We start from the raw sequence: 25,910 nt of genomic DNA, 5'->3' as shown, positions 1-25,910 counted from the left end.
CTGCTTCAGCGTTCTGACCCCCGTTCACTCTCGCAACTCAAGCGCACACACTCACTTCCTGTCTCCTTCACTCACTTGCTCCACAACCCACACTCACTCACTCCCAAACAGAGCAACGCTTCTAGTACAACATGAAGCTCACGCGGGTTGCCAGGTTGAGGACACCGAACCTACTCGAGCGCAAGAGGTGCGCTTTGACAATTGCAGGCAACAAGTCCTGCGTGCCAATTTTTTAGTTCCGCACCGGAATGGAAATTTCAGGAGGAGAAGATACTGGCTGCAGCATTGTTGTCGGAGAAGCCAGTATTTCAACTAAGCATGTTTTTATAACCTCTGATGACATATCATGGCCATTTTATGATCAATTCCAGTAAATATATTACATATTGTTCCTTTAAAACTTACCGTAAAAACTAGAATATAAGTTGCACTGGAATATAAGACACAGTCTGTGTTTGTGAGTATCCCAGAGGGGAAAAGGTTTTCTATAGCTATTTATTAATATAAACTTAAAAGTTATTTAACACTATTTCAATTTATTTTCATTCAAAGCACACACAAATTACAGCCTGTCTGTTTTCACTATGTAGCTGTAGCTAGCGGTAGCTGGCAGCCTACGGTAATGTTGATTGTTGTGAGGGCGGTGGTTGCACTGGCGATCATGACGGTGCATGTCCGTGAACGAAGTGTTAGCAACAATCAAGTTAGTTTTAAAACACAACAACAGTGTTGCGACAAATTGTAAATAGGAGACGTTGTAGCGGCTTGGACCTGGAAACGGTTTAATGCGGGACATGAAACACCACTTAACAAGCGACAACTTTAGCTCGATTATAGCGCCATCGTCTGGGTAAAATGCCGTAACACAAGACCATACCTCTCTGTGCATTTTATACTGGTATATAGGACGCACCCCACTTTTTCTATGAAAAAAGATGTATTAAACGTGCGTCTTATACACTGAATTTTATGGTTAGTTATTATTTTACATTACAATTTAAACATCTCAGTCTGTTTGCTTCAGGGGGTAATTGTGTTAAGTCACATGATGCACCGGCACAAGTATGCAGAGAATGGCCTATTTACGACAAGACCGTGACCCCGACTCTTCCAACTCGACCACCCCTCCTGAGAAGAGACATGCTTTTTACTGCATTCATTCAAGTCTGTGGCATTTCTGATGCCTATTCTGGTCTCTTTTGGAGGGTCGTAAACGGAGGCCCAAACTTTCAAGTCAGCCTAATGTCTTCTTTTATGGGAACGGCCTACTGAGGAATTTAAAAGGGATTCGGTGTTAATTGAGTGACTCAGAGGGAACATGGTTATTTACTGTTTCGCATTAACTCTTTGAAAATGGAAAAAGAAATACCAAGATTTTTAGAGGATTTGTTTTTGTCTGTTTTTCAGGATCCGCCGACATCTGTATCACTAGGCCTGAGGATGGAGGAAATGATCTTCAACTTGGCCGACACACACTTATTCTTCAACGACTTGGAGGTGCGTCTGTCTCTGTGTTTTCTCTCTTCTTTCAGTCTCTTCCTATTCTGAGTAAGAAGAAGAGTCCATTAAGCTTATAGTAAAAGCAGCAACAACCGCTTCATAGCGTGACGCCTGTTCCTCACTTATCAGTCCCGTAGTGGTGAAGTATTACCTCCGAGCTCAGGGGACACCATGAATTTTACATGTGCTGTCAGTCTCCGTCATTCCTGGGTCACCAGCTCTGCCCCCGCCTCCCTCCCACTCCCCTCAATTTGACAGGCTCTGGTGTTTCCGTGGCCGCTCCGTCTGTCTGCGTGTCTGTGCTTCATGCTGTGTGCTTGGTGTCGCTGTCCGACTGCACCGCGGACCCCTCCGTCACAGCATGAAATCCCCCCCGCCGTCTCCCCTCCCACGCCTCTTTGCCTCCCTGATTCATGTATGGCTGGTGTAAAATCTGCCCCTGGGGCACAGGAATAGAGGGATCAAGGATAGGGAAGTGTGTGTATAGTGTGTAGTGGGGTGTCTGAGTGTCTACTCCACTCGGGGGAGACGTAAAAGAGCAGAGGGTCCAGGATGCCTATAGGCCTCGGGCTGTATGTACAGAAAAGCATGTGCCACATTTGTTCAATGCTAAGCTAATCTTACCAATTAGCTCTTTCTATTTATCTTTTTACAATTTATTGACTTCATATCTTTTATACCGTCCCTGCCTCCTCCTCCTCTCTTCCTCTTTCTCCCTCTGAATCCGATCCCGCTGCCCGAGCACTCTCCCTCACTGTCCTGCTTTCTGCTGACCTCACAGTAGAGGAAATGTTTTGTTTGATACTTAAGTGTGAAGAGATCTGCGGCCCCGTCTGCCAAGTCTCATTACTCACCACCGTGTTCGTCTGTGTTACATGAAACAAACCCAAGAAGGAGGGGGAAAAAACAGGAGAGAAAGAGAGAGAGACAGAGAGAAATGTTCATACTCCTCCAGACGGACAAGTGAGTGAGATTCCAAACGCAGTCATCGTGATCAAAGTTAATTGGCTTCAATTGGCTGGTTAAATATTTCCTTATGCCCTGGCCGTGTAGGATCCATCGGAGCTGCGCTTTATTTAACAGATTTGCCCCGATCATTTGAAAAGATGGCAGTTTGTGACAACGCTTACATGTGGTTTTCGCCCAACATCTGTCCCGTGTTTTGATTTCTTTTCATGTGTGATGGAACAGCTCGCAGATGAATTGGCAGCTCGGCCCGCTTATGGAATTATTCAAAAATGAAACGCGTACGTTTCTTCTGCTACATCTCAGCGACAAAATTATTAGATTTTGTTTTGACACTTTAAAGCTTTGCGTTTTTTTTATTTTTCCCGGCATGACTTTAACAGCGCTCTGTGGTCGGCTGCGAGCCTTCTCAGAACAACTAATGTAAAGCTGTGTGCGGACGCTGCCGTGTGTGTCATTAACAATCATACCAGAGGAGGAGCGACATTCTCTCGAAGGCGTATTGATCTCTCCTCTTAAAACGAGCTCGGCCGGTGCAAGTGTTAAGTGCCAGTTCTCAGCAATGCCTAACCAGTTGTGTTTCCTCTCTGCTGATTTACAGTCCTTCATCTCCGATAGAGCTAAATAGAGTCAGACTATAAATACCGCAGCCAGCAGCAGTTATGTATTTAAGCATGTGCAGAAATGCATATGGTCCATCTAATTTAGTCTAAGCCATAAAGGGAGACCCCAGAGGCTGTGCAGAAACACAGGTGCAGAGTTAGTTGCCTTAGCGGTGTGTGTGTGAGCGCTCCATCTAGGTCTTAACACTGTTGTCCTGCCAGCCTCTGAGCAGGAACATTAAATAAGGACTTGCACTATTTGTGCCGCCCCAATTTATTTTTTGCTTGTGTTAAATCGTGTAAAATAATCACTTTTAAACAACGCACAAGGCCTTATTTACAGGCCTCCAAACATCACAATTAGGCATAATATTGTGCTCGGCCTGCAGAAGCCAGAGCAAACACTCCAGCCTTGTGTGTGAGAGAGTGTGTGTGTGTGAGTGGAGGAGGCTGGGCCGTGTTGATAGAGCTGGTGAGTGACGATGCAGAGGAAAGTCATAAAAAGAAAGAGGGCATGCCGAAGGGGTCAACAGGGATCAGTTTCACCCTTACGTCTCTCTCTCTCTCCCTCTCTCTCTCTTTCTCTCTTTCTCATTTGACTCTTTTCTGGATCAGCGCTTCCTTTCTTCATTCACCGTCAGGTTGAATTGAAGATGAGTCCCAAAAAAATAATCTTCCCCTGCCAACCAACACACGCAAATTTCTCCATCGATCTTCCGGACAAACCACTTGCCGCTCGGCTCTTTAAAAGAACAGAACGATCCGTTTTTATCCATGAAAATGCTCTCACTGAGGAAAAGTAATACAGGGCAATATGATCCCTATTGATGGGATCCCCACTGTATTAATTACCCCTATAGAAGTTACAGAGATAAAGTAAAATCAATGCTATATCTGAATAAAGAATCCATTATTTTCATGTAGTAATTTGCTCATTTTAATTACATTTCAAAGTAAGAGTGTAATGAGTAACTTCCTGAGACGTCTTATTTTGAAATATAGTAAATTAGCTTCACTCTTTGCTAGCTAGCGCGTGTCATGGAGCTATAAGTGGACTTAATTGATGGTCTAAAGTGATGTGTGTAATGAAGCCCACTGAGGCTGAGCTCACTGCAAAGACTGACAGCTCTGCTGTGACTCAGGGTGTGAGTTTACTGTAGGTGAGAGCCCAAACGCTATGTGGGAACCGGGGGCCTCTCTCTCGCTGACCGAGCCCCATGTGCTCCCCTCACAGCGGGATACTGGGGCTGCCGTCTCCCCCCTTGCCTGGGTGAGAAAACAACCCTCCCTGTCTGGAGGATAAAGGGCACGGGGGCAAACCACTCACAGGGAGAGAGAGAGAGGGTGGGGGGAGAGGTCTCTAAAGGTGGGAACATTTTAAATTAGTGCACTGATGCCTCCACGCTGCGCACTTGCACTCTACTGCAAAGTTTTAACACATACAGAAAGTACGCACACACACACACACGTACCTGTGGATCGACCCGGTGACGCTGCGAGCTGAGGGCCTTTTATAGCTCCCAGCCTGCAATCACAGGGTTGAAACCTCCTCTGTCACTCTCACCCAGCGGCTGCCTGTTAATGAGAGATGCTGTGAAACGCATGGTTACCTTTTCCTCGCGGCTGAAACGGCCCTCCAGAGCCTCTTACCGCGGAGCCGTTCCGTTGGTTTTTATTTCCCACTGTAGTGAGTCAGATTCTGTACTCGCTATTACATATGATTGGGAGCTTTATGGTGTTTTCCTTGATAGTGTTTTTTGTGGTTCTATTCCCAGTAAAGTGGAACATAACGCTTACTGTGATTTTCATTGAATCAGGAAATTCAGTCATTTGTTGATCGGTGGCACAACAGAGAAAACTGAACGACCCTGATCTGCATTGCTCTAAAAAACAATTCCTCAACAGCAAACTAAAAAAACTTTTTCATGCATAGTTTATTTTGTCAGATGGGCTTCTTTGGGTCTGATGTGAGCATTTCATCATGCGCCTGGCCACTGGTGCAGCACTTCTGTCGTGCTCCTCGACATAACTCCATCACTTCTCTCGAGGCGGGACTACTGATGTGTTTTGGAAAGACTACAGAGGGAAAGTGCTGCTTTCAAAGCCACCCTGTCAATCTCAACCCCCGCTCTGCTACACACTGCCGATTCGCGCACCAATAGGGGTTGAGGTTTGCGTGGAAAACAAAACATTAGTCTGGTGACAAACGGCGGTTTTTAAGAGTCCTGAATTAAAGATGGAGTGACGGCACCTGCACAGCGTGCTCCGAACGAGAAACGTGCACGGATTCGTCCAAACAACAGTCTGCTTGGCAAGAATAAACCGCCTCTCTGTGTCGAGGAGGGAAAATGCTGAAATGACTGAGATTTGATATTGCATTTAATGTCGCCCTCGTCGAGGTGTGGTTTGGACTTGCAACACTATAAATAGGAAAAGTGAAACGCAGCTCATCCATCACATAACTAATTTATACTTTTAGCTGCCTACCTGTGGGATATCTCTTTCTCTTCCAACTCTTACAGACTACTTTGTTAATATTCCGTCTGCCTCTGCGTCCCTGAGTCTCCCGATCGTGTGAATTCTGTAGCACCAGCATGCACGTCTCTATACCTGTGCTTTGTTTGGCGCTGCTGTTTGAATTCCGTGGCTGTTCAAGCACAGATTGTGGATTGGAATGAAGTGGGTTCGAAGAACTCTCCCTTTGTTACCCACATCCTGTGTTTGACCCCCAGGTAATCACAGCCCCCCCCTCCTCCTTTCTACCACCCTCCCTCCTTCCCCCCGCAGACAGGGGTGCCTGTGGTGGGAACGGAGAAGGAAGTTGCTGGGGGTCACAGACCGCGGGGGGGATGACAGCCACTGCCGGTGGAGTGGCGGTATTGAAAACCTGCGAACCATGGATGAGCCTTTTTCACATGGCATTAGCCTGTAGGGTCACAAGGAATGCTGTGATGACGGCTGTTATCGCTCACAGGGGCGGTTTTGACCACCCACCCCCACCCTGAAAACTCACCTGAGAGCGAGTGGGCAGCAACAAAGGTCACTGTCTACATTATGACCGCTTCCTATATGTGAAAAACAGCTCTACGTTTAATCCTTTCTGTGTTTTGCAACATGTATCTCCGACTCGCCCGTCTTTCTTCTCCCGGCCTCTGACTGCTGCAGTCACCACTCTGAGCTCTTTCCAGGGCTACAGGAAGACTCGGGCCGTCATCGCTGATTGCTTAATGACAGACGCCAAGGGAACAAAGAGGGCTCTGATAACTTCCTGCACGGTGAAGAGTTCTCAGCAGACTGGCGGACAGATGGAGAGACAGGCAGAGGAAGAGAGTGAATGATGGAGACATCGGAGCGTCCTGGAGCACCCCGTCTTCGATTGTTCCGACCGTACCGATAAAAGACAAAAAAAACGCTGCAGATGAATTTAACAGAACAACACAGTGTTTGCACAAGGAGTAATTGCGATGGCTTCTGGTGGAGGGTCTTCACTCCTGAGTACAGTAGGAACATCTGGTGTGAGTTAGCGGTGATTGTAAGTTTTAGAGAGACCACTTGTTTGCTTGGTCAGGGGAGAACGGGGGGATTGGATGGAAAAGAGAGATGTTCAAAAGGTTCTAAGAAATTCTCAGGCTGCCTCTTGATGTGCCACCATGTTGAAGCCTTGTCATTGTCGTGTTTGTGTTGTGCAAACATGATAAAAGATGGATGTTATTTTCCCCTTTAAGCTCTCAGAGTCAGCGACTTTTAGTGCTTATGAATTAAAGCTTTTATTAGCTCTTATTTCCTCCTGTATACTTCTTATTTATATCTACGTGTACGACTTCATAATCCATCCATCCAACAATGAGTCTGTCTGTCACAGCCCCACATAGTTTCCTCTACTTATCCGCTATACAACTGCACTTAACTGACTCGAACCTGCGCCGTCCATCCCTCCGTGGTGTTTACGAGGCCTTCAGAAGTGGCTCCTAATGAGTATGTGTAAGGGTTACTGTACGACATTACCCACAGCCACCTCCTCCGTTACCATTCCCCAGTCCTCCCAGGAAGCCAGAGCAGAGGTTTATACCGGCCCCAGCTGGGAAGCGTAATTGTTGGAGTCTCCCCCAACAACCTCCCTCCCTCTTTTTATTCACAGCACACACACACGACGAACTTCTATCTGGAGGCCTGTTCAGCTGTTAATTAAGCGTCATAATATCTAACAGAATTAATGTGATGGAAGGTGTACAGGCGACCAAACATGCTGTATTTTTCTTGGCTGTTTTAGATTTAAACACTTTGAGGATTTGGAAAAAGGTCCTGAAAAATCCTTCATAATCAGGCAGCAGTTTTAATGACTACAGTCTAATTTCTGAGACGTGTATATATATGTTTCAGGTCATGTTAGAGTCTTGGCTCCGGCGCCTAACAAAGGCCCATAATTAACACTCTCAGATCAGTGTGATGAACCGTGCCAGCTATAAGACTGAAAGAACCAAATTGCAGGGGAGGAATTAACAGGAGGCCGCATACGATTAGGCAATGATGTAGAAAACAAGTGGAGCTTAAGGGTCGTGTTAAAGTGAAAGTGGTAGAAGCAGCTTTTTTCTGTTGTCTGATTGATCAGCAGGTAATTACTGCATAATAGAAGCATTCCAGTCACTTGCACCAGAATGGAAGCTCTTTACAAGACGGCTTTGTGAGGTGCTTAACCCAGGGCGCTGTTTTTGTTGTCCTAAACAAACAGACATGCCTCTACTACTTAAAGGGCCAGTTCGCCGATTTTCAACCTCAGTCCTATCATGCTATTATGGGGAGCTAATGCCATTATGGTAGGAAAAAAATGCCATTTGGCTCTGCGCCTTTGGAGGACGCTATCCGCTTCTCCAACAGGCCCTGGAAAACCTCCGCCAGACTACGTAAAACGCATCATCTGGCGGAGGCCAGGGAGCTCGCTAAACTACACTTCCTCAATCTAGGACGCCCGCCTCCGATGTGATATCTCGTTCAAAATCATCAGGTTTGAAATGTAGACTGCAGACCTGAAGATTTTTTAGACCGGTATATTCTCATCGTATTTTGGATTCTGTACCGCACTGAGCCATTGCCTGCAGAGAAAACAGTAGTATTTTTTTACTCCAGTGTCTCTTGCTGGGCCATTCCTTTCAGAGAGAGGGGCGCAATGCACGCTGGGTGATGTAGGAATGTAGAATGGGCAACTTTCTCCACACCTATGGCGCCAATTTCAAATATCATTGCTTCTATCGATTACAGAGAACACCAGCTTTGACTGACAGTGGCTTTTTCCAGGGGCGAATTGCTCTTTTAAGGAATTAAGCACAGCAATACTTTTAGCTTGAATTCTGGGGTAATTTGTGATCATAAATGATCCACACGCTTGTTGGCAGCAGATCTTCACACTGGGACAAATTGCCGCTTTCTTCAACTATTAAAGATCTGCTGGTGAGTGTCTGCAAACAGAGCTAAAAGCTCCAATTGGCAGTCCATATCCTGGAACGCGGGGCTCATAGCTCACTCCATGTGAGGTCACTTTGCACTCTCCCCCCTCTTGCCTTTACCCGCCGCTCTCCTCTCCTCCATCTCCACCTCTCCCCCCTTATCGGGGTGCCGGAGCCCTGGAGAGGAGGGGGGAGCGGGGTCATGGGGTCAAAGTCTTTTCCTCTTTGGATCTCGGGGCTTGCTGGGAGAGGCTTGGCGAGAGAATGGCTGCATTAGAGCAGGGGTTGGGGGTCAAGATTTTAATTCTGTTAAAGAACAGCTGGTTTGAGTTTCTCCGCACGTCGCTCTCTCCCCCCCTCCCTCTCCCCACAAATCCAGGGAGATGAAAAATTTGTTCAGAGGGGAACCAGTAAAATAAAAAAGGTTTACAGTCCAAAGCCCTTACCCTTACCCTGCTCCAGCATTAGAGAGGAATGCAATAACGTCAGCATTTGGCATCACTTAGATTGACTTAAAAGTGCTTTCTGTGTTTGGGTGTCTTAACAGCCGGATGAACCTTAATTAAAAGCTTAAAAAATCAGGGGGAATTTTCATAGTTGAGGCCGGAGGAATTCTCTCCTGCAAGTTTCAATTTCCACAAGAAATTATTATTTCTCACTTAACTTTAAACAGGTGAGGAAAACCTCTTTTAGCGTTTACATAAGTGATTTAAAATGTGCCGCTTTCCAGAGAAATTCAGAAGCATTTTTTGAGCGGAATGAAACAAATTAAATGTTTGACGCCACATTAGCTTCTTAAGGCTAATGCTAAATGCTAGCAGCCTCAAGTTTTAGCACAAATAAGCTCAGCTAGTCTCTCCGCTCTGCCCAATGTGCAGTGTGTTGATCCGAATGCCAACGCAGGACTCCCTCACGTTTCAAGCTGGCTGAGGGGGGCAGAGAGGGGAGGGAGGAGGAACAGGGGGGGGGAGGCACTCGCGCTCTCCTATAAATGGAAAACTAATAACAGATTTTCAGTCTGCCTTCTCCTGAGCTCTCTCGCCGGCTGCCTGGCCCCGGGGCTGTGTTGGTGTGTGGCGCAGCAGCAATCAGAGGTCATAATTTCATTGGCGGTTAGCATCAGGTTCAATTTTTCTAGTAGGTTACATTTACCAGAAAGTCTGGATTGTGTTACTGTGTACTGGTGGAATCAGTGCGGAGCTGCAGAATCCCTCTACCTTTCCAAGAGGAGCGCGGCACCCCCACAGGGGGAAGAGGAGCGTGCACATATGTTTAGAGATGCACACAGACACACACACACACACACATGCACAGGCCATTAGTGCCAAGGCTCTTTATACATCCAGCGAGCCCACATACATCCTTCTACTGTATGTATATATATCAGTACTCGCAGACATAGCTGTTCAAATGCAAACCTGGGGAGTGTTTAAAGTTGCTAGATTGAGACTTAATTGGTTATGTCTGTGTGTGTGCATATCTTTGGACCCCTCTAGTGGTAGCAGTCCATTCCCACTGATGATGAGGTTGTGAGGGGGAGAAAAATGGAGGTCTGAAATGAAAGGATATAAAGAGAGAGTCAAGGCGAAGGGGGCTTAGGAGCGTAGTGTCCAGCCAAAGCGCAAATTCCTGAATAAATATGTAGAAAAATGAGCGTGTGAATTGTGTCCTTTCCCAAGAAAGAAAACCTCCCTTAAAGAGTGTGTTTTGTGTGTTTCAGGAGTGCGACCAGGTACACATCGACGACGTGTCTTCAGATGACAACGGCCAGGACCTGAGGTACAACACTTTTAAGATTGAACAGTCAAAACAAGCTATTAGCTAGCTTTATTAGCCTGTGCTAATAGTGTCTTTCTTCGTCTTTCTCAGTACGTATAACTTCGGCGCTGACGGCTTCCACGCAGCGGCGACCAGTGCCAATCTATGTCTGGCCACAGGCGTTCGAGGAGGCGTGGACTGGATGAGAAAACTGGCCTTCCGCTACAGACGAGTAAAAGAAATCTACACCACCTACAAAAATAACGTCGGAGGTAATCCCCAAACAAGCAGCGGCGCTCTGTAGAAATGCCTTGTGCCATCATTATGTGGGTGTTTGTGCGAGAGTCCGCGCGTGTTCACGTGTGTGTGTTCTAAAAGCACACATGCCACACCGCTCGGTCGGGGTGAAGTTTGAAAATTTCAGTGGTATTCGGAGCGCAGGTCCAATCCAAACAATGTTTCCCTGCGTTTCAGGTCTGCTGGGCCCGGCCAAAAGGGAAGCCTGGTTGCAATTGCGAGCAGAAATTGAAGCCTTGACGGACTCTTGGTTAACACTGGCACTGAAAGCACTAACATTAATCCACTCAAGGTAGGACTCCAGTGAGGAAAATTGTACCCAGTCCCATACCGCACTTTTAAAAACACACATGTGGTGTAAATAAGTCAACTCTGTGCTCCCAAGCTATTAAAGAAAACACCAATGCAGAAATTTGTCTTTTGGGTGAGCTTTGTGCTCTGACTTTGAGAGATAAGTGAGCTAATAGATCTGAATCCTTCATGTTTAAACCATTTATTCAGTGCAGCATGTATGTTTTCCTTTGTCCTCCCTGAGAGTGATTTAGATTCATCCCTCTGCTCTCTCCCTTTGTCTCTCTACTGTAGGTCAAACTGTGTGAACATCCTGGTGACCACCACGCAGCTCATCCCTGCCTTGGCTAAGGTCCTGCTCTACGGCCTGGGAATAGTTTTTCCTATTGAGAATATTTATAGTGCAACCAAAATAGGTAAGCACTCACTTTGGGGACATGAGAGCTTACTGTTGTAGCCTGCTGAGTGTTAAAAGTTAGGACACACATGCTACTTCAGTGACAGGACAGAGGCGTGGATGGGGTGGGAGATTCAGTCACCGGAGAGGGTTGATGTTCTCCTATAAGCCTAATCAGCCTGGGATTATTTTCCTGGAGCTGGGCCTCCTCAGGCCTCTCCTGTTCAGTCTCTGCATATGAAACCACTTCTGCACATTTATGTCATTCCTCAGCAACAGCACCCCCCTCCTCCTCCTATCTCCCCCCTTTTTCCTCCCGTCCTTCCCCTTCTTCACTGTTTCAAATGCAAAATAAACATCCCGCTTCACTCCCGCACCATTTTCAGGCCCCATCAGTGCAGAGACGTAGCCGAGTGTAGCTGGGGGTTCCTCCTAACCCGAGCCTGCAGCGTGCAAGAGTGATTTAACTGATTTAAGTGCATTTGTCTCGTGTTTGAGGAGCGTGAGGGCAGAGTTAATGCCTTTCACATCGGCTTTATCGCCAGGCTGATCTTATCGCATCTCCCCGCCGAGCTCAAAGTGTTTACACTCTGCCCTATTTTGTGCGTGTGTGCTGTTTTTTAAAGGGGCTCTTGTCACCCTGTGCCTTTGAATCAACTTGATGGTGTTTAGTGTGGGTCTGTGTGTCTAACATCCTGCTGTCGACTCCTCCACAGGGAAGGAGAGCTGCTTCGAGCGAGTAATTCAAAGGTTCGGGAGGAAAGTTGTTTACATTGTTGTAGGAGACGGTGTGGAAGAGGAGCAAGGCTCAAAAAAGGTAAGAATCATTGGGTGAGAAATACACAAAGCTACGAGGAGGTTTGAGGTCAGGAGTTCACGATGAATGCTTACAGAACACAAAAACATACCTGCCATAACTCCAAAGAAAGGGATCAGCGCTCCAGCTCGGCCTCTCAGCACTCCTACTTTACTTTTATCCTCTTATAGCGCGTCCGAGCACAAGAGAGAAAGTCGTGGTGTGTAATCAGCGCTCTTCCTCCGCCGGCTCAGGTTTACAGAGCAGAGGAGGGGAGAGATGGCATAATTATATATCCCTGCTTGGTGCCCTGAGCGGCGTGAATGCTGCGTGTGTAATGCTAGGCAGGCTCTTTGAGGCACATCGTAAACAGAGCGTGCATAAAGACACTTAAATCATTGTTGATGGAATTAGAGTATTTACTGCAATCACAAGCCTGTTAGCACAAGAACACTGTCTTTCAGGAAACATGGCGGCATCTGTGTTCAGATGAACTTTTTTTCCTACCTGTTGGCTCTTGCTTCCTGATTTGTGAATTCAGCATTTCTGCCAAGTTTTGATGTAAACCCAACGCCGCATGCAAACCGCACACAGCAAACATATTCATTAGCGAATTAATAAGCGGCCCGAGAGCACATTTCACTCTCAGAGTCGGTGAGCCGCAGTGTCAGCGTGAAGACGTGGAGTTTCCCTTTGAAAACCCTCCGGCTCCTTTTTCACCTGTTTCTCAGTAAACAATGAGTAGAGGTGTGAGGACAGATGAAGAGTGATAGGCGGCGGTTAGGAAGAAGTAGCAACCTTTCCCCTGGATGAAAGTGTAAAGCAATAGCTCTGTGTTATGAAAAGCGAACACACCCTGGGAATATGGTCTTGGGGGATGATTGTGGAAAAAGATGCAAATATTTTTACTCAGTCTTGAGTTGTCGGAGTGTGACATTGATGGAAGGATAAGGAGCTCCCCCCCCCCCCCCCGCGTCTGAGTGGTGTGAGTCCCACGACACGCCATGCGGTAAAAGGTTTCTGTGTCAACATCAGAGAGGACGTGAAATAACACAACAATTTCACCCGTCAGGAGGCACACATCAGACGTGACTACAAAAGCTGAATGTCTAAAAGTCCTCTCAGGCCTCATTCCTTCATCTAAAGACAGAAAAAATCCCTGAAACAATTCTGCCTTCAGTTATAAGCATCGCCTGGGAGACGCGGCGCAGATAACATCTCCAGCTTTTAAACTTAAAAGCAAAGACAATTTACAAAACAAAAAGCAAAGAGCTTTTTAAGGGTCAGTGCAGGCCCTCCAAAGCGGAACATATGCCTGGGAGAGGCCGTACCTTTGATAAGGGGAGGGTAATGGGCTCCACACACCGAGGAGCTGAGGACTCTACCTGACAGGCTCTTTTCATTCCCCGCGACTCGGGTTTCTGCCCCCGTCCTCTGCTCGGGAACAACAGCTCATTCGCACTGTCCTAAACGCACTCCGGCAGGCGGGAGGTTCATTCAAAAGACACTGTGGGGAGTTGGTTTGTGAGGAGGTTGAAGACAGCGGCTGGAATAAAAGTGCTCTTTAATGCAGGAGAGAAATTAGTTAGAAGTATTTGGCCGCGTTGATGTGTGCACAGGGGAGCTGGAGGAGCAGTGGGAGTGTGTTATTCATATGATTGCTTTTCCTGGTCATTCATTGAATTCATGAGCTACAGTGTGAACAATAAAGTCTTCTCAGCAGCTCTTGTAAGCGCTAAGAATGGCTCACAGTCATTAAAAAAAATTCAAATTTCGAACATATTTCATTTAAAACGATGAAAAAAAACAGATTAAAGCAACAAATCAGCAAATTTTAAAGCTGGAATCTGAGATTTTTCTGCCATTTTTCTTCAAAGGTAAATTTGTTAAAAGCCAAAAGTTAACAAAACAATTATTGCTGACTTATTTCAACTTTTAAAGTGTGATAAATATATATTTTTTTACAATATTTTACATTATACGCTGTTTGATTCCCCCCCCAGCACAACATGCCCTTCTGGAGGATCTCCAGCCATTCAGACCTCATGGCCCTCCACCACGCTCTGGACCTGGAGTACTTGTAGCACTGCCCCACCACCGTACACCCGGCTCCGCCTCAGCACACCCTGCAACCTCTCACCTCCTGCCCTCCAGCTCCGTCCCCTGCTTGCCGCAGACCCTGCAGCTCAGAAAAAAGCCCCCCTTGCCTACACCCTCCTCAGTGCTGCCTGGCGTCCGTCTTCCACTCTGCAGGAAGAAAAGAAGAGGAGGAGAACAGGAGGGCGGTTAATGTGCTGACACACGGTCACACTTTGTCTTAACCTGAAACTTTCTTTTTTTTTTGTTTTTTTTTTAATCTGGAAGCGAAGGAGAGAGGTGAATTTACGGCGCTGCAGCTGCTTGCCCTGGTTACTGTGAATCGGCCGCTTTCTGAAGCTGTCAAAGTGTTTTACCGCCCCCTGTTTGTGCCGGGACTCTGTCGGGGTTCACACCTGTGAGGGGAGCAGAGCTACTGATGGCCTCGCCTCGCCACAGAACGCAGGAGCACAACTACTGGTGGTGACATTTCTCCGTCCCTCTTGCTCCCTCCTTATCTGTCTACCTACGATTGACTCTCTTCCGTCATGTGACAGACCGACAAAGCGACTGCTCCTCTGTTAACTGTCGGCCTGTGAGTCCTGTGCTTCTTATTTATGAAGACTTTGTGAGTGGCGCCGCGCCACCGAGAAAGGTACCTTGACAAAAAGACTCGTGCCTTTTACAAAGTACAACCACAGCGAGAGGAAGACGTTTATGGAAGAAAAAAGGGGTTTTCTAATAATTTAAGAAAAGTACAAAAAACTTTATTTACATGCTGAGACAATCGTGTATAGAGGAAATCTTTTTTTTGGTGTGTGTAAGTTTGTAATCACTGGACTATTCCTTCCTATATTCATTTAGGTACGTGCTCTTGAAAGGTGGCAATGCTTTTTCATTGAAGAAAAAAAAAAAATTCAAAGGCATCCCGTCGCGCAGAAGGCTTGTGCGACGCCTGAAAGTGTTGATGTGTTCGAGTTTTGTTCAGTAAACAAATATGTAGATAATGGGATTTTGTGATGACTGTCAAGACCAAAAGCATGGATGTCAAGTGTCAATGAGCTCTCATTTGATCCTGTGATGTTTCTCGTCCTTACAGGAAACTTCATCTTCACACAGCATTAACTGGTCTCCTGAACTGCAATCCCTCTTAGACTTTTAAAGGGAAAGAGTTGTTTAGTGTTTTTAGTTGTTCAGAAAGGTAGCTCAAAACTTGCGTCCTTACATTTCACCAGCTTGCAGCCCTGACCCCGTAAATTTGGAACTCAATCATGGCGGCCTCCTGAGCCACAACAAATAAGAGATTTAAAAGCAGGCTTGAATAGGTTTTATTATCTTTTATACAAGCGCTATAACAACTCTTGTACAGCGAGCATAATTTTGTATGATGTAGTGTTTTTATTTCTGTGTCCCTCTTTGAAATAGCTGAAGCCCTTTTTTTATACCGCTTCAACATCTGTGGACAGGGAAACCATAATGAACAGTGAGAGAAAAGCCACTAGCTTCGAGGGGTTCGTGAACAGACAGGACATGTGCTATCGACTGTGAATTTCTTAAACAGAAACCGACTCGTCGCGTTTCTAATGTTTCCCTCCTTTGCACATGATCACTGTTGGCCTTTACATTTCAATTTGGATCCCTGCCTACCCCCACCCACTCACCCTCCTCCATCTACTCATACAACTTCTTCCCCCGCGCTCCGGGGGTATCTACATATTGCTGCTAGATCAAGGTAATGGTAGGTAAATAGGGGAAATGTTTTATAGATTCATACAGCACGCTTTTTTTTTATTATGTTGCAATCATAAATGCAAACTGGAAATACTTTAAACTACACGGGCCTCATTGTGAAACGCAAAAGATTGTTGTGTCTGCAAAATATGTGTACAGATGTTTTTGACATTATTATTTGATTGTGTTTAAATTAATAAAACTGATTTGTGAACTGTTACATGTTCTTTTCATTTCTTTTTTAATTCAAACTACAGCTTTATGCATAAAATATTAAGAATATTGTGGACAGAACAGTAGGTGGAAAATATAATTAAACACTGACAATGTTTTGTTGTTTATTTTGCTGTTTTAAACATATTTTTTTTTAGCGCTTAAACTTTTTTAAAGCCACATTTTTAGCACTTTCTATTTTGTGTTAATGTACTAGAATAACATTAACATCCGTCCCTATTGTCCAGAGACTAACACTGGTGTCACAGGCCTCTAATCCAACCAGGAAGCAAACCGAATCTTGAGCTAATGCAACTTTAGAGCAAACATTACATGCACACATGCTAAACACATCTTATTAATCTGAAAAAATATTCTAAGTGCATTTTCAGGTGGATATATTTCACTTAATTCCAATGAGGAACTGATGCTAGATTTTGCACATAGCCAATGCTAAAATATTTGTAATAGTTCCATCCAAATGTCCTTAGCAGCCTCCTTGCATGATTAGCATAAATCAACCTCCTCCAGGCCAAAGAGCGCCGAGTTAGTTTAAATAACACATGAAAAATATTTATGAGTCTGATTTTATGAGGTGGTCACAGCTAAGACAGTTCAGCATGTAACACTAACCCGGACAGGGAAGAAAGTGTCCGGCCTCCAAAACCACGCTGGAGAATTAGGCATGCGTGGAATTTTATTCCGAGCCGCACGGCCCCGTTTAATATCCAGATCAATTATGATTTCAGATGGAGTGGGAGTGATGGGGCGCGCGTCTGCCAGGGTGGACGAGGCGAGTCGGGCTGCTACCAGTGACCCCAAATGTGCTTTTCCCACTTCTGCACAGCTGAAAGACTAAGTAGTGTGTGACGTCCTGACTGGCTTCTTCTCTCTCTGCAGCACAGAGTACACGTTTGTTCTCTTTGATAAGTTTTCCCGATGCTCGGGGACCTGGCAGACAAACCCAGACGTATCCAGACATTTTGTGAGAGAAAAAGTGGGTGTTTTGTGGCATGTCGGCCAGCCGCTCTGGCTGCTCGTACTAAACAGACTGGAATATAAATAAGAGCTAGATTGTGTCTGTTTGGCCTGAGTTACGTTTTCTACCAGAACTGTGAGATTTATCGTCCTTTGATGTGTCGCAGATCCAGCATTTAGGTGTTCCTGTGCTTTAATCAAGCTTTACAGTAACCGTGTGATTCTCCAGAGGCCTGATCCTCACTGAACTCCCATCAACCCCCCTGTGGAAATAAAGGGGGCCACTACATCGCAGGTCCTCTGTTGGGCATTCCTCTCTGGGACGTCCCAACAAAGCGCCCGCCCTCCATAAAACTGTACTGCAATAATAAACAATGCCATCACTGATTTACGACCTTGCCCAGACAGTGATTTCATGCAGATTTCCATAGAGGGGGCCTCTGACGGTGTATCACAATTGAACTAATATTGTATTACATGCATATCAAACTCCCCCCAAAAAACCTGATCCGCCACATCTCTTTTTATGAGCAGGAAGCCTATTAATAGGCCTGTGTTCTCCTCTTGGTGGCTAGTGTGTCTCAAGTTAGGGGAATTTGTCTCTGTAGCGAGCAGATGTCCACAGATTGAGACAATAAGAGAAAAGAGGGGAGGGGGGAGACACAAGGCCCCCATCCTTGGCAGAGCTGTAAGGAGTTTCTGCTCAATTTTACAAACCAAAAACACACTTTTAGGTTGTTTCAGTCTGTATTTCTTTATTTTCAATTCAGATGAGGCTGTTTGTCTTCAGGCAGGATAGACAAACCCGCTGTCACTGATTGCAGATCCTCCTCCAGTGGTTTTCAGATGAAGACAGGCCTCTTCCTCCTCTCCAGAGTGCACGGCTCAGTTAGTCCTGGCAGGCGAGGGAGAGTTACAAACCTGTTGTCATGCTGTGGCGGGTGGTGGTGCTAAACTAGGCCCTTTGTTTACTGTTTGTTTATTTCTCAGTTACTGGGATTTGACAGGCAGAGTGGGGCAGGGACAGCTGGTAATCAGGAAGCTGTGGATGCCAGGGATCCCAGCCAGGAGAGTCTAATCTGAATGGGCCTGGTGTCCACAACTATGCCTGTCCCGCATAGACGATACAGACTACACCGTGACAATGATATACTGTATGTTGGTGGAGAGTTTGAGTCTAAAAACGTTGCACATTCATACTAATGGACTTGCAGAGTGGGTTGTGATTAGTCAGCGAGGTGGTCAGGCACACATCCAGGTACCCAGATGATGAGGAAAGGGCTGTAGAGCCCAACCGATATCGGCTATCATGGTAAAATTAAATAAGGTCAGTATGGGGCTATCATTTATATTTGTATCAGTGAATATGTGTTTTCTGATATACACTGAAAGGAAAACCGTTTTACAGCTCTAAAAATGCAGAAAACTGTACTTTAAATTATTTAGAGATGAAGTCATCATATTGTTTGCGCCACTCTAGTTTTCTGATGAAAAGAACGTACGTAATAAAAACTGCAATATATACATATGGACAAATCTGAAGACATCAGATATTCATATATACAAAAATAATTATAATCAAATTAATTGTACGTAATTAATTTACATAATGACGTTTAACTGACGCATTTGCTAATGACCGTTGACCTTCGCTGCTCGTTCAATGTTTTTCTGTTCATATTATTGCTAGGTCTGATTCAAAGTGTGGGACAACATAAACATACATTGCTTCTACAGTTTCTAGTCTAGGAGTTGAGTGAGTAAGTGTCGAATCGATTCAGCGAATTACAATAAGTTCGTGCTAATCAGCTGATCAGCTGATAATGGACAGTGTTAAAGTAGATAATATCAGTGTCAACCATTGACTGTAGTTATCAACGATTACAAACGGCTAATTCCAGCAGTTCGCATGCTAACTGCTAACGTGGTGAGTCCACTGATAGAGGATCATGAGGATGAAGAGGAGAACAGTGAAGAGGACTGTCAGATCGAGCTGCGTAAACATGGTACGTTTTGCGACGTTAGTTGAAAGTAAGCTCCTTCTCTCAATTGCTGTGTCTCGGGCTAACTTTAGCTACAGCTGGCAGGCCACTGCTAGCTAGCTGGAGTCTGTTGCTATAGTAACTTTCATTTAATATGCTTTACCATATAATTAACTCTAGCAGTAGGTCTTCAGTCGTTTTTGCTCACAGCTAAAGTGTTTTGTAAATCAACGGATGCTTTTGTGGTAACTTTGATTGGTTGGTGGTTGTAGAATTTATGTATGCATTGTTTTGTTTAACAGTTAGGCCTATGCACAGATCTAAGTTTGCTTGCGTTGTACAGTTAGTATCATTTCAGTTATATACAATAATTTAATATCATTATCTATAGTACAATATGTATTATTATGATAGTATAATATTATATTATTGTCATTGTTTACAATACTGTCAGCAATGTCTGCAACACGTAGAAAAGCATCACAGTGATCTGCACTAAAATTGGTGGACAGTTCATGATTATGTTGAATGCTGTTTTATAAAGTTATGTGTTTAAGAGAGCTGCCTCTGCGTAGTCATATTTGTGCCAAAAATGGGGCACAATCAACAAATAATGGATTTGACCAGCCCATATATTTACTATATTAAGCCGCCAAATTGGTAATCAGCCCATTTTTCCCCTCTAAAACGCATAGCCAATCTTATAGGCCTCAAAAGTTTAAGCACCTCTGTGCCTCCTTCAAGAAAAAAAATATGTTTCCCCACAACTTCTGTCGTTTTAAGTTCATTTTCTGAGCAAACTCAGCAACAACTTTTTACATGGCCTCTTACCACAGCTCATCAACCACCATGAGGTTGTGTTAGTTGTGTTAAAGTTGTTATGAGAGTGAGTTTGCGTTGCCAGGGCTGGACCTGGAACGATGCTCACCCTCTGCACAACCTCACCACAACTGCACCTGCATCTGCGGTCAAAGACACACACACTCCCTCATATTTACTGGGCCCACCACACAGATCCATGTGAGGGTGAGTGGCAGGGATTTATACGGCGAGCTAAGGCCACCCTTCAACTGAGTGTGTGTGTGTGTTAGTATGCACGTGCATGACTTCTTAGCTAACCCAGAGCTGTGAGCTACCAGCTCCCTGAGGGTTTATTTGCCTGCTGCTGCCCCTTCAGACCTCCCTGTATGTGCTGTGTGTTAGCATATGCACTGTGTTTACGTGCTCAGAAAGTGTGTGTGCTTTTGTGTGTTTGTAAGGACCTCACTTTTGGGTGTTAATTGGGCTGGCTCTCCCAAGTTGGGTCTCGGAGTCGGGCCAAGCTCCCTCTCGTCTGGCAGCAGAAAGAGCCTCTCGGCCAGTTTAATAAACTCGATGTCATCCGGTTAATAAAACAGTCCAGCGTCCCACCTTGGCTTGTTTATGCTCGATAAGTCATGGGTTATGTTTTTTTAATTCTATGAGTAGAAATGAAGGAGAGGTAAGCTTGTAGCCCGGCTGTATGCTTGCTCATAGAATTTAGTTTTTCTCCTTGTTGTAAAACTTTTTCCTGCTTCTGCTTTATGTCTTACTAATACGTCAGCCAAGGTGATTATTTAATACTTGCAAGAATAGATGGCAAATTGGCAGAAGCTACATCTGTATACACTGGAGTGTTATTGTGTAGTAATACTCGAGGGACAAACATGCAAATTGAAAATAAAGTGATATATTGATATCGCGTCAACATGTTTTGTCTAGGTGCCCTGGCTGTAGTTGGCCAGTAGACTGATATGTTTGTGTGATCATGTGATCAAGAAATGGATGTAGCCACAGTGAGATCACCCTTTGGTTTGCGGACTGCTCTTTTAAATCCCAGAGTGTTTTCTAGGAGCCTGAAGTGACCATATTTGGACGAAGTGTGGAGCTTGAGAGCAGTGAGTGGTTGGCAAACACCAAGTTACCAAAGCTATATGTTGCAATTCATTAGCTGGTTAACTAGACAGCTTGTGGGACTCGTGTGTCACTCAAAATTGCCCACACACCTGACTATACATAACTTTAAAACTTGTTTTTTTGTATCAAGATTTAACGTGTTTCTCTGCTATTAAATTGACAAATTTAACATAGGAGTCTATGGGGCTTGACTTTCTTTTTGAGCTAGCCTAAATTAGCCAATCGAGGAACTGTCGTCTTTTTTGCCTTCATGTATAGCGAGGACAGCGATTAGTGTTGGAAACAGGAAGAGAGGGCAGGGATGACACGCAGCGAGGGCCAGAGGATTGTAGTTGAACCCGGGGCTGCCGCATCGAGGACTATAATCTTTGTATATGAGCCATCGATTTAACCTCTGAGCTAAACCAGCGCCCAAATTTTTGCACTTTATCGCTGGCCTCATTTTTTTGCCCGGGAAGTTCCTGCTTGGTGTGTATGCCTAGTGAAATTTTGTCCTACATGTTTAAAGGACCAGTTCATCTGATAAAGAAACTCGCAGAATTTCCCTGTCGTCATCACTGTCGTCATCCCTGTCATCATCCCTGTCGTCATCTCTGTCGTCATCTGTCATCATCACTGTTGTCATCACTGTCCTCATCACTGTCATCATCCCTGTCATCATCCCTGTCGTTATCTCTGTCATCATCCCTGTCATCATCTGTCATCATCTATGTCATCATTACTGTAATCATCCCTGTCATCTAGGGCTGCAACTAACAACTATTTTGATAATCAATTAATCTGACGATTATTTCTACCATTAATCTATTATTAATCGGATAAAAAGAAAAAAAGATACATTTTTGTATTAGCATTATATTCAAAACAAAAAAAATATTATATATATATCTTGTTTTCTTGTACAGTACAATGTTAATATATCAATTATGTAACTCAATTAATATCTCCTTGATTTACTTAATAATTTGACATGAAAAAGCAAAGTACAGACAAGGCAACCACAATCAAACAGGACATTGGGGATGCAGCCATGAACTGAGTATAACAGGGAAATGTAACAAAATATATTTAATCTGATATTGCTGATGTTTCTGTTGTGAATAAATAAAAGATTCACTTTAGGCTGTCTCTGACTAATGGCATAAAAAATTCAAAGTGCAATGCAAGTTGTCATTGTTCCTTTTAGTCAAAACAACAAAATGGGGTACGATTTTGAGTGTAAATTAATCTGACTTTTTCATATCTTTCAAGTTTTAATACACCAAACACTCTCAATCAATTCCTCATGCCAATTCATTTAGTCAGAAATCCTAGACGGCTGCAAAAATGGCTGCCAAACGGACCGTTGGCACAATATTTTGAGTTGGGAACATCAAAATTTGTGTACTAGACACCATGAGGATTACAAAAAACTAAGTAAGAAAATATATCCACGGGGTGCATGGAGACCCTATCCACCTAGTAGACTAACAAAGCCTCCCTTGAAGAGCTCGGAGAGGGGCGGCAGGATGAAAGGCAGCCACTGATGGTTAACAGATCTGTCCCCCTGGACGCTCCCCTCCCTTCCCCTCCCGTACTGCTAGCCAGTGCCCCGTTTGTTTACACTCCCCCTTAGCCTTTTTAGCATTTTCTGGCCAGGCAGGGAGACTTGGCGGGGCTCCATGCTGCTGATTGCTATATTCCCAGACCAGAAATGTCACTTACCACTTTGCTCTCCTTCATCCGCCAGTTAAAGCCTTTGTAATCCCCCAGAAGAGCGGAGTCACCCAGGATATAGAATATTTTCTCCTGTCCCAGCGGCTCCTCGCCCCCACGCTGCCCCTCCATCCTCTCTGCGTGTCCCCTGTCCAGACAGAGAGAGCAGAGAAACCATTTCAGCCGACTGGAACGAGGCATTAACATTCCTACTGGGGAAGTATGGGCTTGGATAAGAGAGGAAACCCAGCGAGAGAAATGTGGCATACATATAATCTGTATTTTATTTATTTCAATAAAGAATAATTGAAATAAATAAAATACAGATTTTCTAAATTTTCCCCAGCAGTATCAAGTTTTGCATTGCAATTTTACGCGCCCTTGTTTTTAAGGTTCCCATGTTTCTGATATCTGTGAACACTGTAAAATTAATGGAATTTTATTTACAGATTTAAAAGTACATTTTTACAACATGTCACGGTTACTTTGGATAATTCGCAGACCTCGTGGACGGTTTTCATTGGACCTTCTTTCTAACAAAGAAGTAGTTCTTATGAAACCCGTTGAAAGCACATCCTGTAGAGTATCAAGAATAAGGGGGAACTGCTTTGGTACCAATAAGTGAGAACAGCGTTACTTGAAAAATGAACTAAATTGCCTGTGATCACTCGCTGAAAACGTGATGAAACTACCACAATAAGCACTCATTAGCAAATATCTAATTGTACATTATTCTCAATAACTCAATAAGTCTATGGTTTTCAGTACATGTACAAACAGAAAACAGACATTATATCTTCAAGATCTTCAAAATTACAACTTCAATGTTGGCTCACTGGTAGCTAGCTAGTCAGCTTAAGTGACCATCTTCCTTTTTGACTAAAGCTAGCTGCTAGCGCGCTACATCTCCAGATCCAACGCCAAGCTTACAAATACCAGACCAGCCTGTCCACTGAGTTTCTTTATCAGATGAACTGGTCCTTTAAACATGTAGGACAAAATTTCACTAGGCATACACACCAAGCAGGAACTTCCCGGGCAAAAAAATGAGGCCAGCGATAAAGTGCAAAAATTTGGGCGCTGGTTTAGCTCAGAGGTTAAATCGATGGCTCATATACAAAGATTATAGTCCTCGATGCGGCAGCCCCGGGTTCAACTACAATCCTCTGGCCCTCGCTGCGTGTCATCCCTGCCCTCTCTTCCTGTTTCCAACACTAATCGCTGTCCTCGCTATACATGAAGGCAAAAAAGACGACAGTTCCTCGATTGGCTAATTTAGGCTAGCTCAAAAAGAAAGTCAAGCCCCATAGACTCCTATGTTAAATTTGTCAATTTAATAGCAGAGAAACACGTTAAATCTTGATACAAAAAAACAAGTTTTAAAGTTATGTATAGTCAGGGGTGTGGGCAATTTTGAGTGACACACGAGTCCCACAAGCTGTCTAGTTAACCAGCTAATGAATTGCAACATATAGCTTTGGTAACTTGGTGTTTGCCAACCACTCACTGCTCTCAAGCTCCACACTTCGTCCAAATATGGTCACTTCAGGCTCCTAGAAAACACTCTGGGATTTAAAAGAGCAGTCCGCAAACCAAAGGGTGATCTCACTGTGGCTACATCCATTTCTTGATCACATGATCACACAAACATATCGTGTTAGGTTACATCCATTTTTTAATTTAGCATACTGGGAGACAAGTCAGCATTCATAATGAAGCCTTTATGATCTGTGTCAGCTCCAGTGCCAGGGATGACTGTTTACCTGCGTATTAACAAACAGGACAGCAGACCAACTCATTCTGTTTTGGAGTGTTGATTTGACATGTTGGTAATTTGGGAGGCTTTAGTTTGTGGTAATGTAGATGATCTAATATAAGGAAGATTTGTACATATTCAGAAGTCCTGATATTCTAGATGATGCGTTTTCCATGTATATATGCAGTTTTTCAATAACAACAATGGCAAATTTGATAGAAGAAAATAAAGCAGGCTTCTTGTTTCTTCCCAACAAATGTTTATTTTTAGCTGAAATGTTGCTTAGCTATTAGCATAGGCCCCCTAGAAAATCTGACATGGTGTTCAAATGGTGTAATTATGGCCTCTGGGGCCATCATGTGATAAAGATTGGCCCAAAGGCCTTTTCCCATCTACTTACATGGTGAAAGAGAGGTATGTATATGAAAGCTATAGTCTGACGACGATATAGCCCAACAACGGTGAACATGTTGGGCACTCCGGTTTAGCCAGCGTTTAGCAATTAGAACTTCAAGCCAAGACTTCCTTTTCCGTGCGCTGCATTGTTTACAGTCCAGTTAGAGCTAGTTGTTAGTTGCAGCCCTAGATGACAGGGATGATTACAGTAATGATGACATAGATGATGACAGATGATGACAGGGATGATGACAGAGATAACGACAGGGATGATGACAGGGATGATGACAGTGATGAGGACAGTGATGACAACAGTGATGATGACAGATGACGACAGAGATGACGACAGGGATGATGACAGGGATGACGACAGTGATGACGACGGGGATGACGACGGGGATGACGACAGGGATGACGACAGAGATGACGACAGAGATAACGACAGGGATGGAGACAGAGATGACGACAGGGATGACGACATGGATGACGACAGAGATGACGACAGAGATGACGACAGAGATGACGACAGGGATGACGACATAGATGACGACATGGATGACGACAGGGATGACGACAGAGATGATGACAGAGATGATGACAAAGATGATGACAGGGATGATGACATGGATAATGACATGAATGATGACAGAGATGGCGACATAGATGACGACAGTGATGACGACAAAGATGACGACAGTGATGACGACAGTGATGACGACAGAGATGACGACAGGGATGACGACAGGGATGACGACAGGGATGACGACATAGATGACGACATGGATGACGACAGGGATGATGACAGAGATGATGACAGGGATGATGACAGGGATGATGACATGGATAATGACATGAATGATGACAGAGATGACGACATAGATGACGACATAGATGACGACATAGATGACGACAGAGATGACGACAGGCATGACGACAGGGATGATGACATACATGATGACAGAGATAATGACAGAGATGATGACAGGGATGATGACTCGGCAGACAGGAGCTGGGAATTTGGGGAACAGGAAACCAAGGCTTCTACCCCCTTCCCTTCTTCCCCACACCTCACCCATTCCCCTTCCCCTGAGCACCCAACT

At 44.6% G+C, this 25,910-nt stretch overlaps 1 protein-coding gene across 5 annotated transcripts in view; it reads left to right on the top strand.

Moving 5' to 3' along the window:
• eya1 (EYA transcriptional coactivator and phosphatase 1) overlaps nt 1–16,062 on the top strand; it is a 39,597-nt gene extending 23,535 nt beyond the window's left edge. For all 5 annotated transcript variants that reach the window (XM_069667381.1, XM_069667380.1, XM_069667379.1 and 2 more), the window contains 7 exons: nt 1,408–1,497; nt 10,230–10,288; nt 10,379–10,539; nt 10,742–10,856; nt 11,150–11,271; nt 11,969–12,069; nt 14,052–16,062. In XM_069667381.1, coding sequence (XP_069523482.1) covers nt 1,408–1,497; nt 10,230–10,288; nt 10,379–10,539; nt 10,742–10,856; nt 11,150–11,271; nt 11,969–12,069; nt 14,052–14,132 — 729 coding nt within the window. In that variant the 3' untranslated portion in view covers nt 14,133–16,062. The remainder of the gene's footprint in view (nt 1–1,407; nt 1,498–10,229; nt 10,289–10,378; nt 10,540–10,741; nt 10,857–11,149; nt 11,272–11,968; nt 12,070–14,051) is intronic.
• The last annotated feature ends 9,848 nt before the right edge of the window (nt 16,063–25,910 follow it).

This window comes from Semicossyphus pulcher, unplaced genomic scaffold (assembly GCF_022749685.1).
Source record: "Semicossyphus pulcher isolate SPU_LCO1_2020_fin unplaced genomic scaffold, fSemPul1.0.p SCAF_18, whole genome shotgun sequence".
In the NCBI taxonomy this organism is placed as follows: Eukaryota; Metazoa; Chordata; class Actinopteri; order Labriformes; family Labridae; genus Semicossyphus; species Semicossyphus pulcher.
The sequence above is the reverse complement of the archived record's forward strand: the minus strand, read 5'-3'. Positions and strand labels throughout refer to the sequence as shown.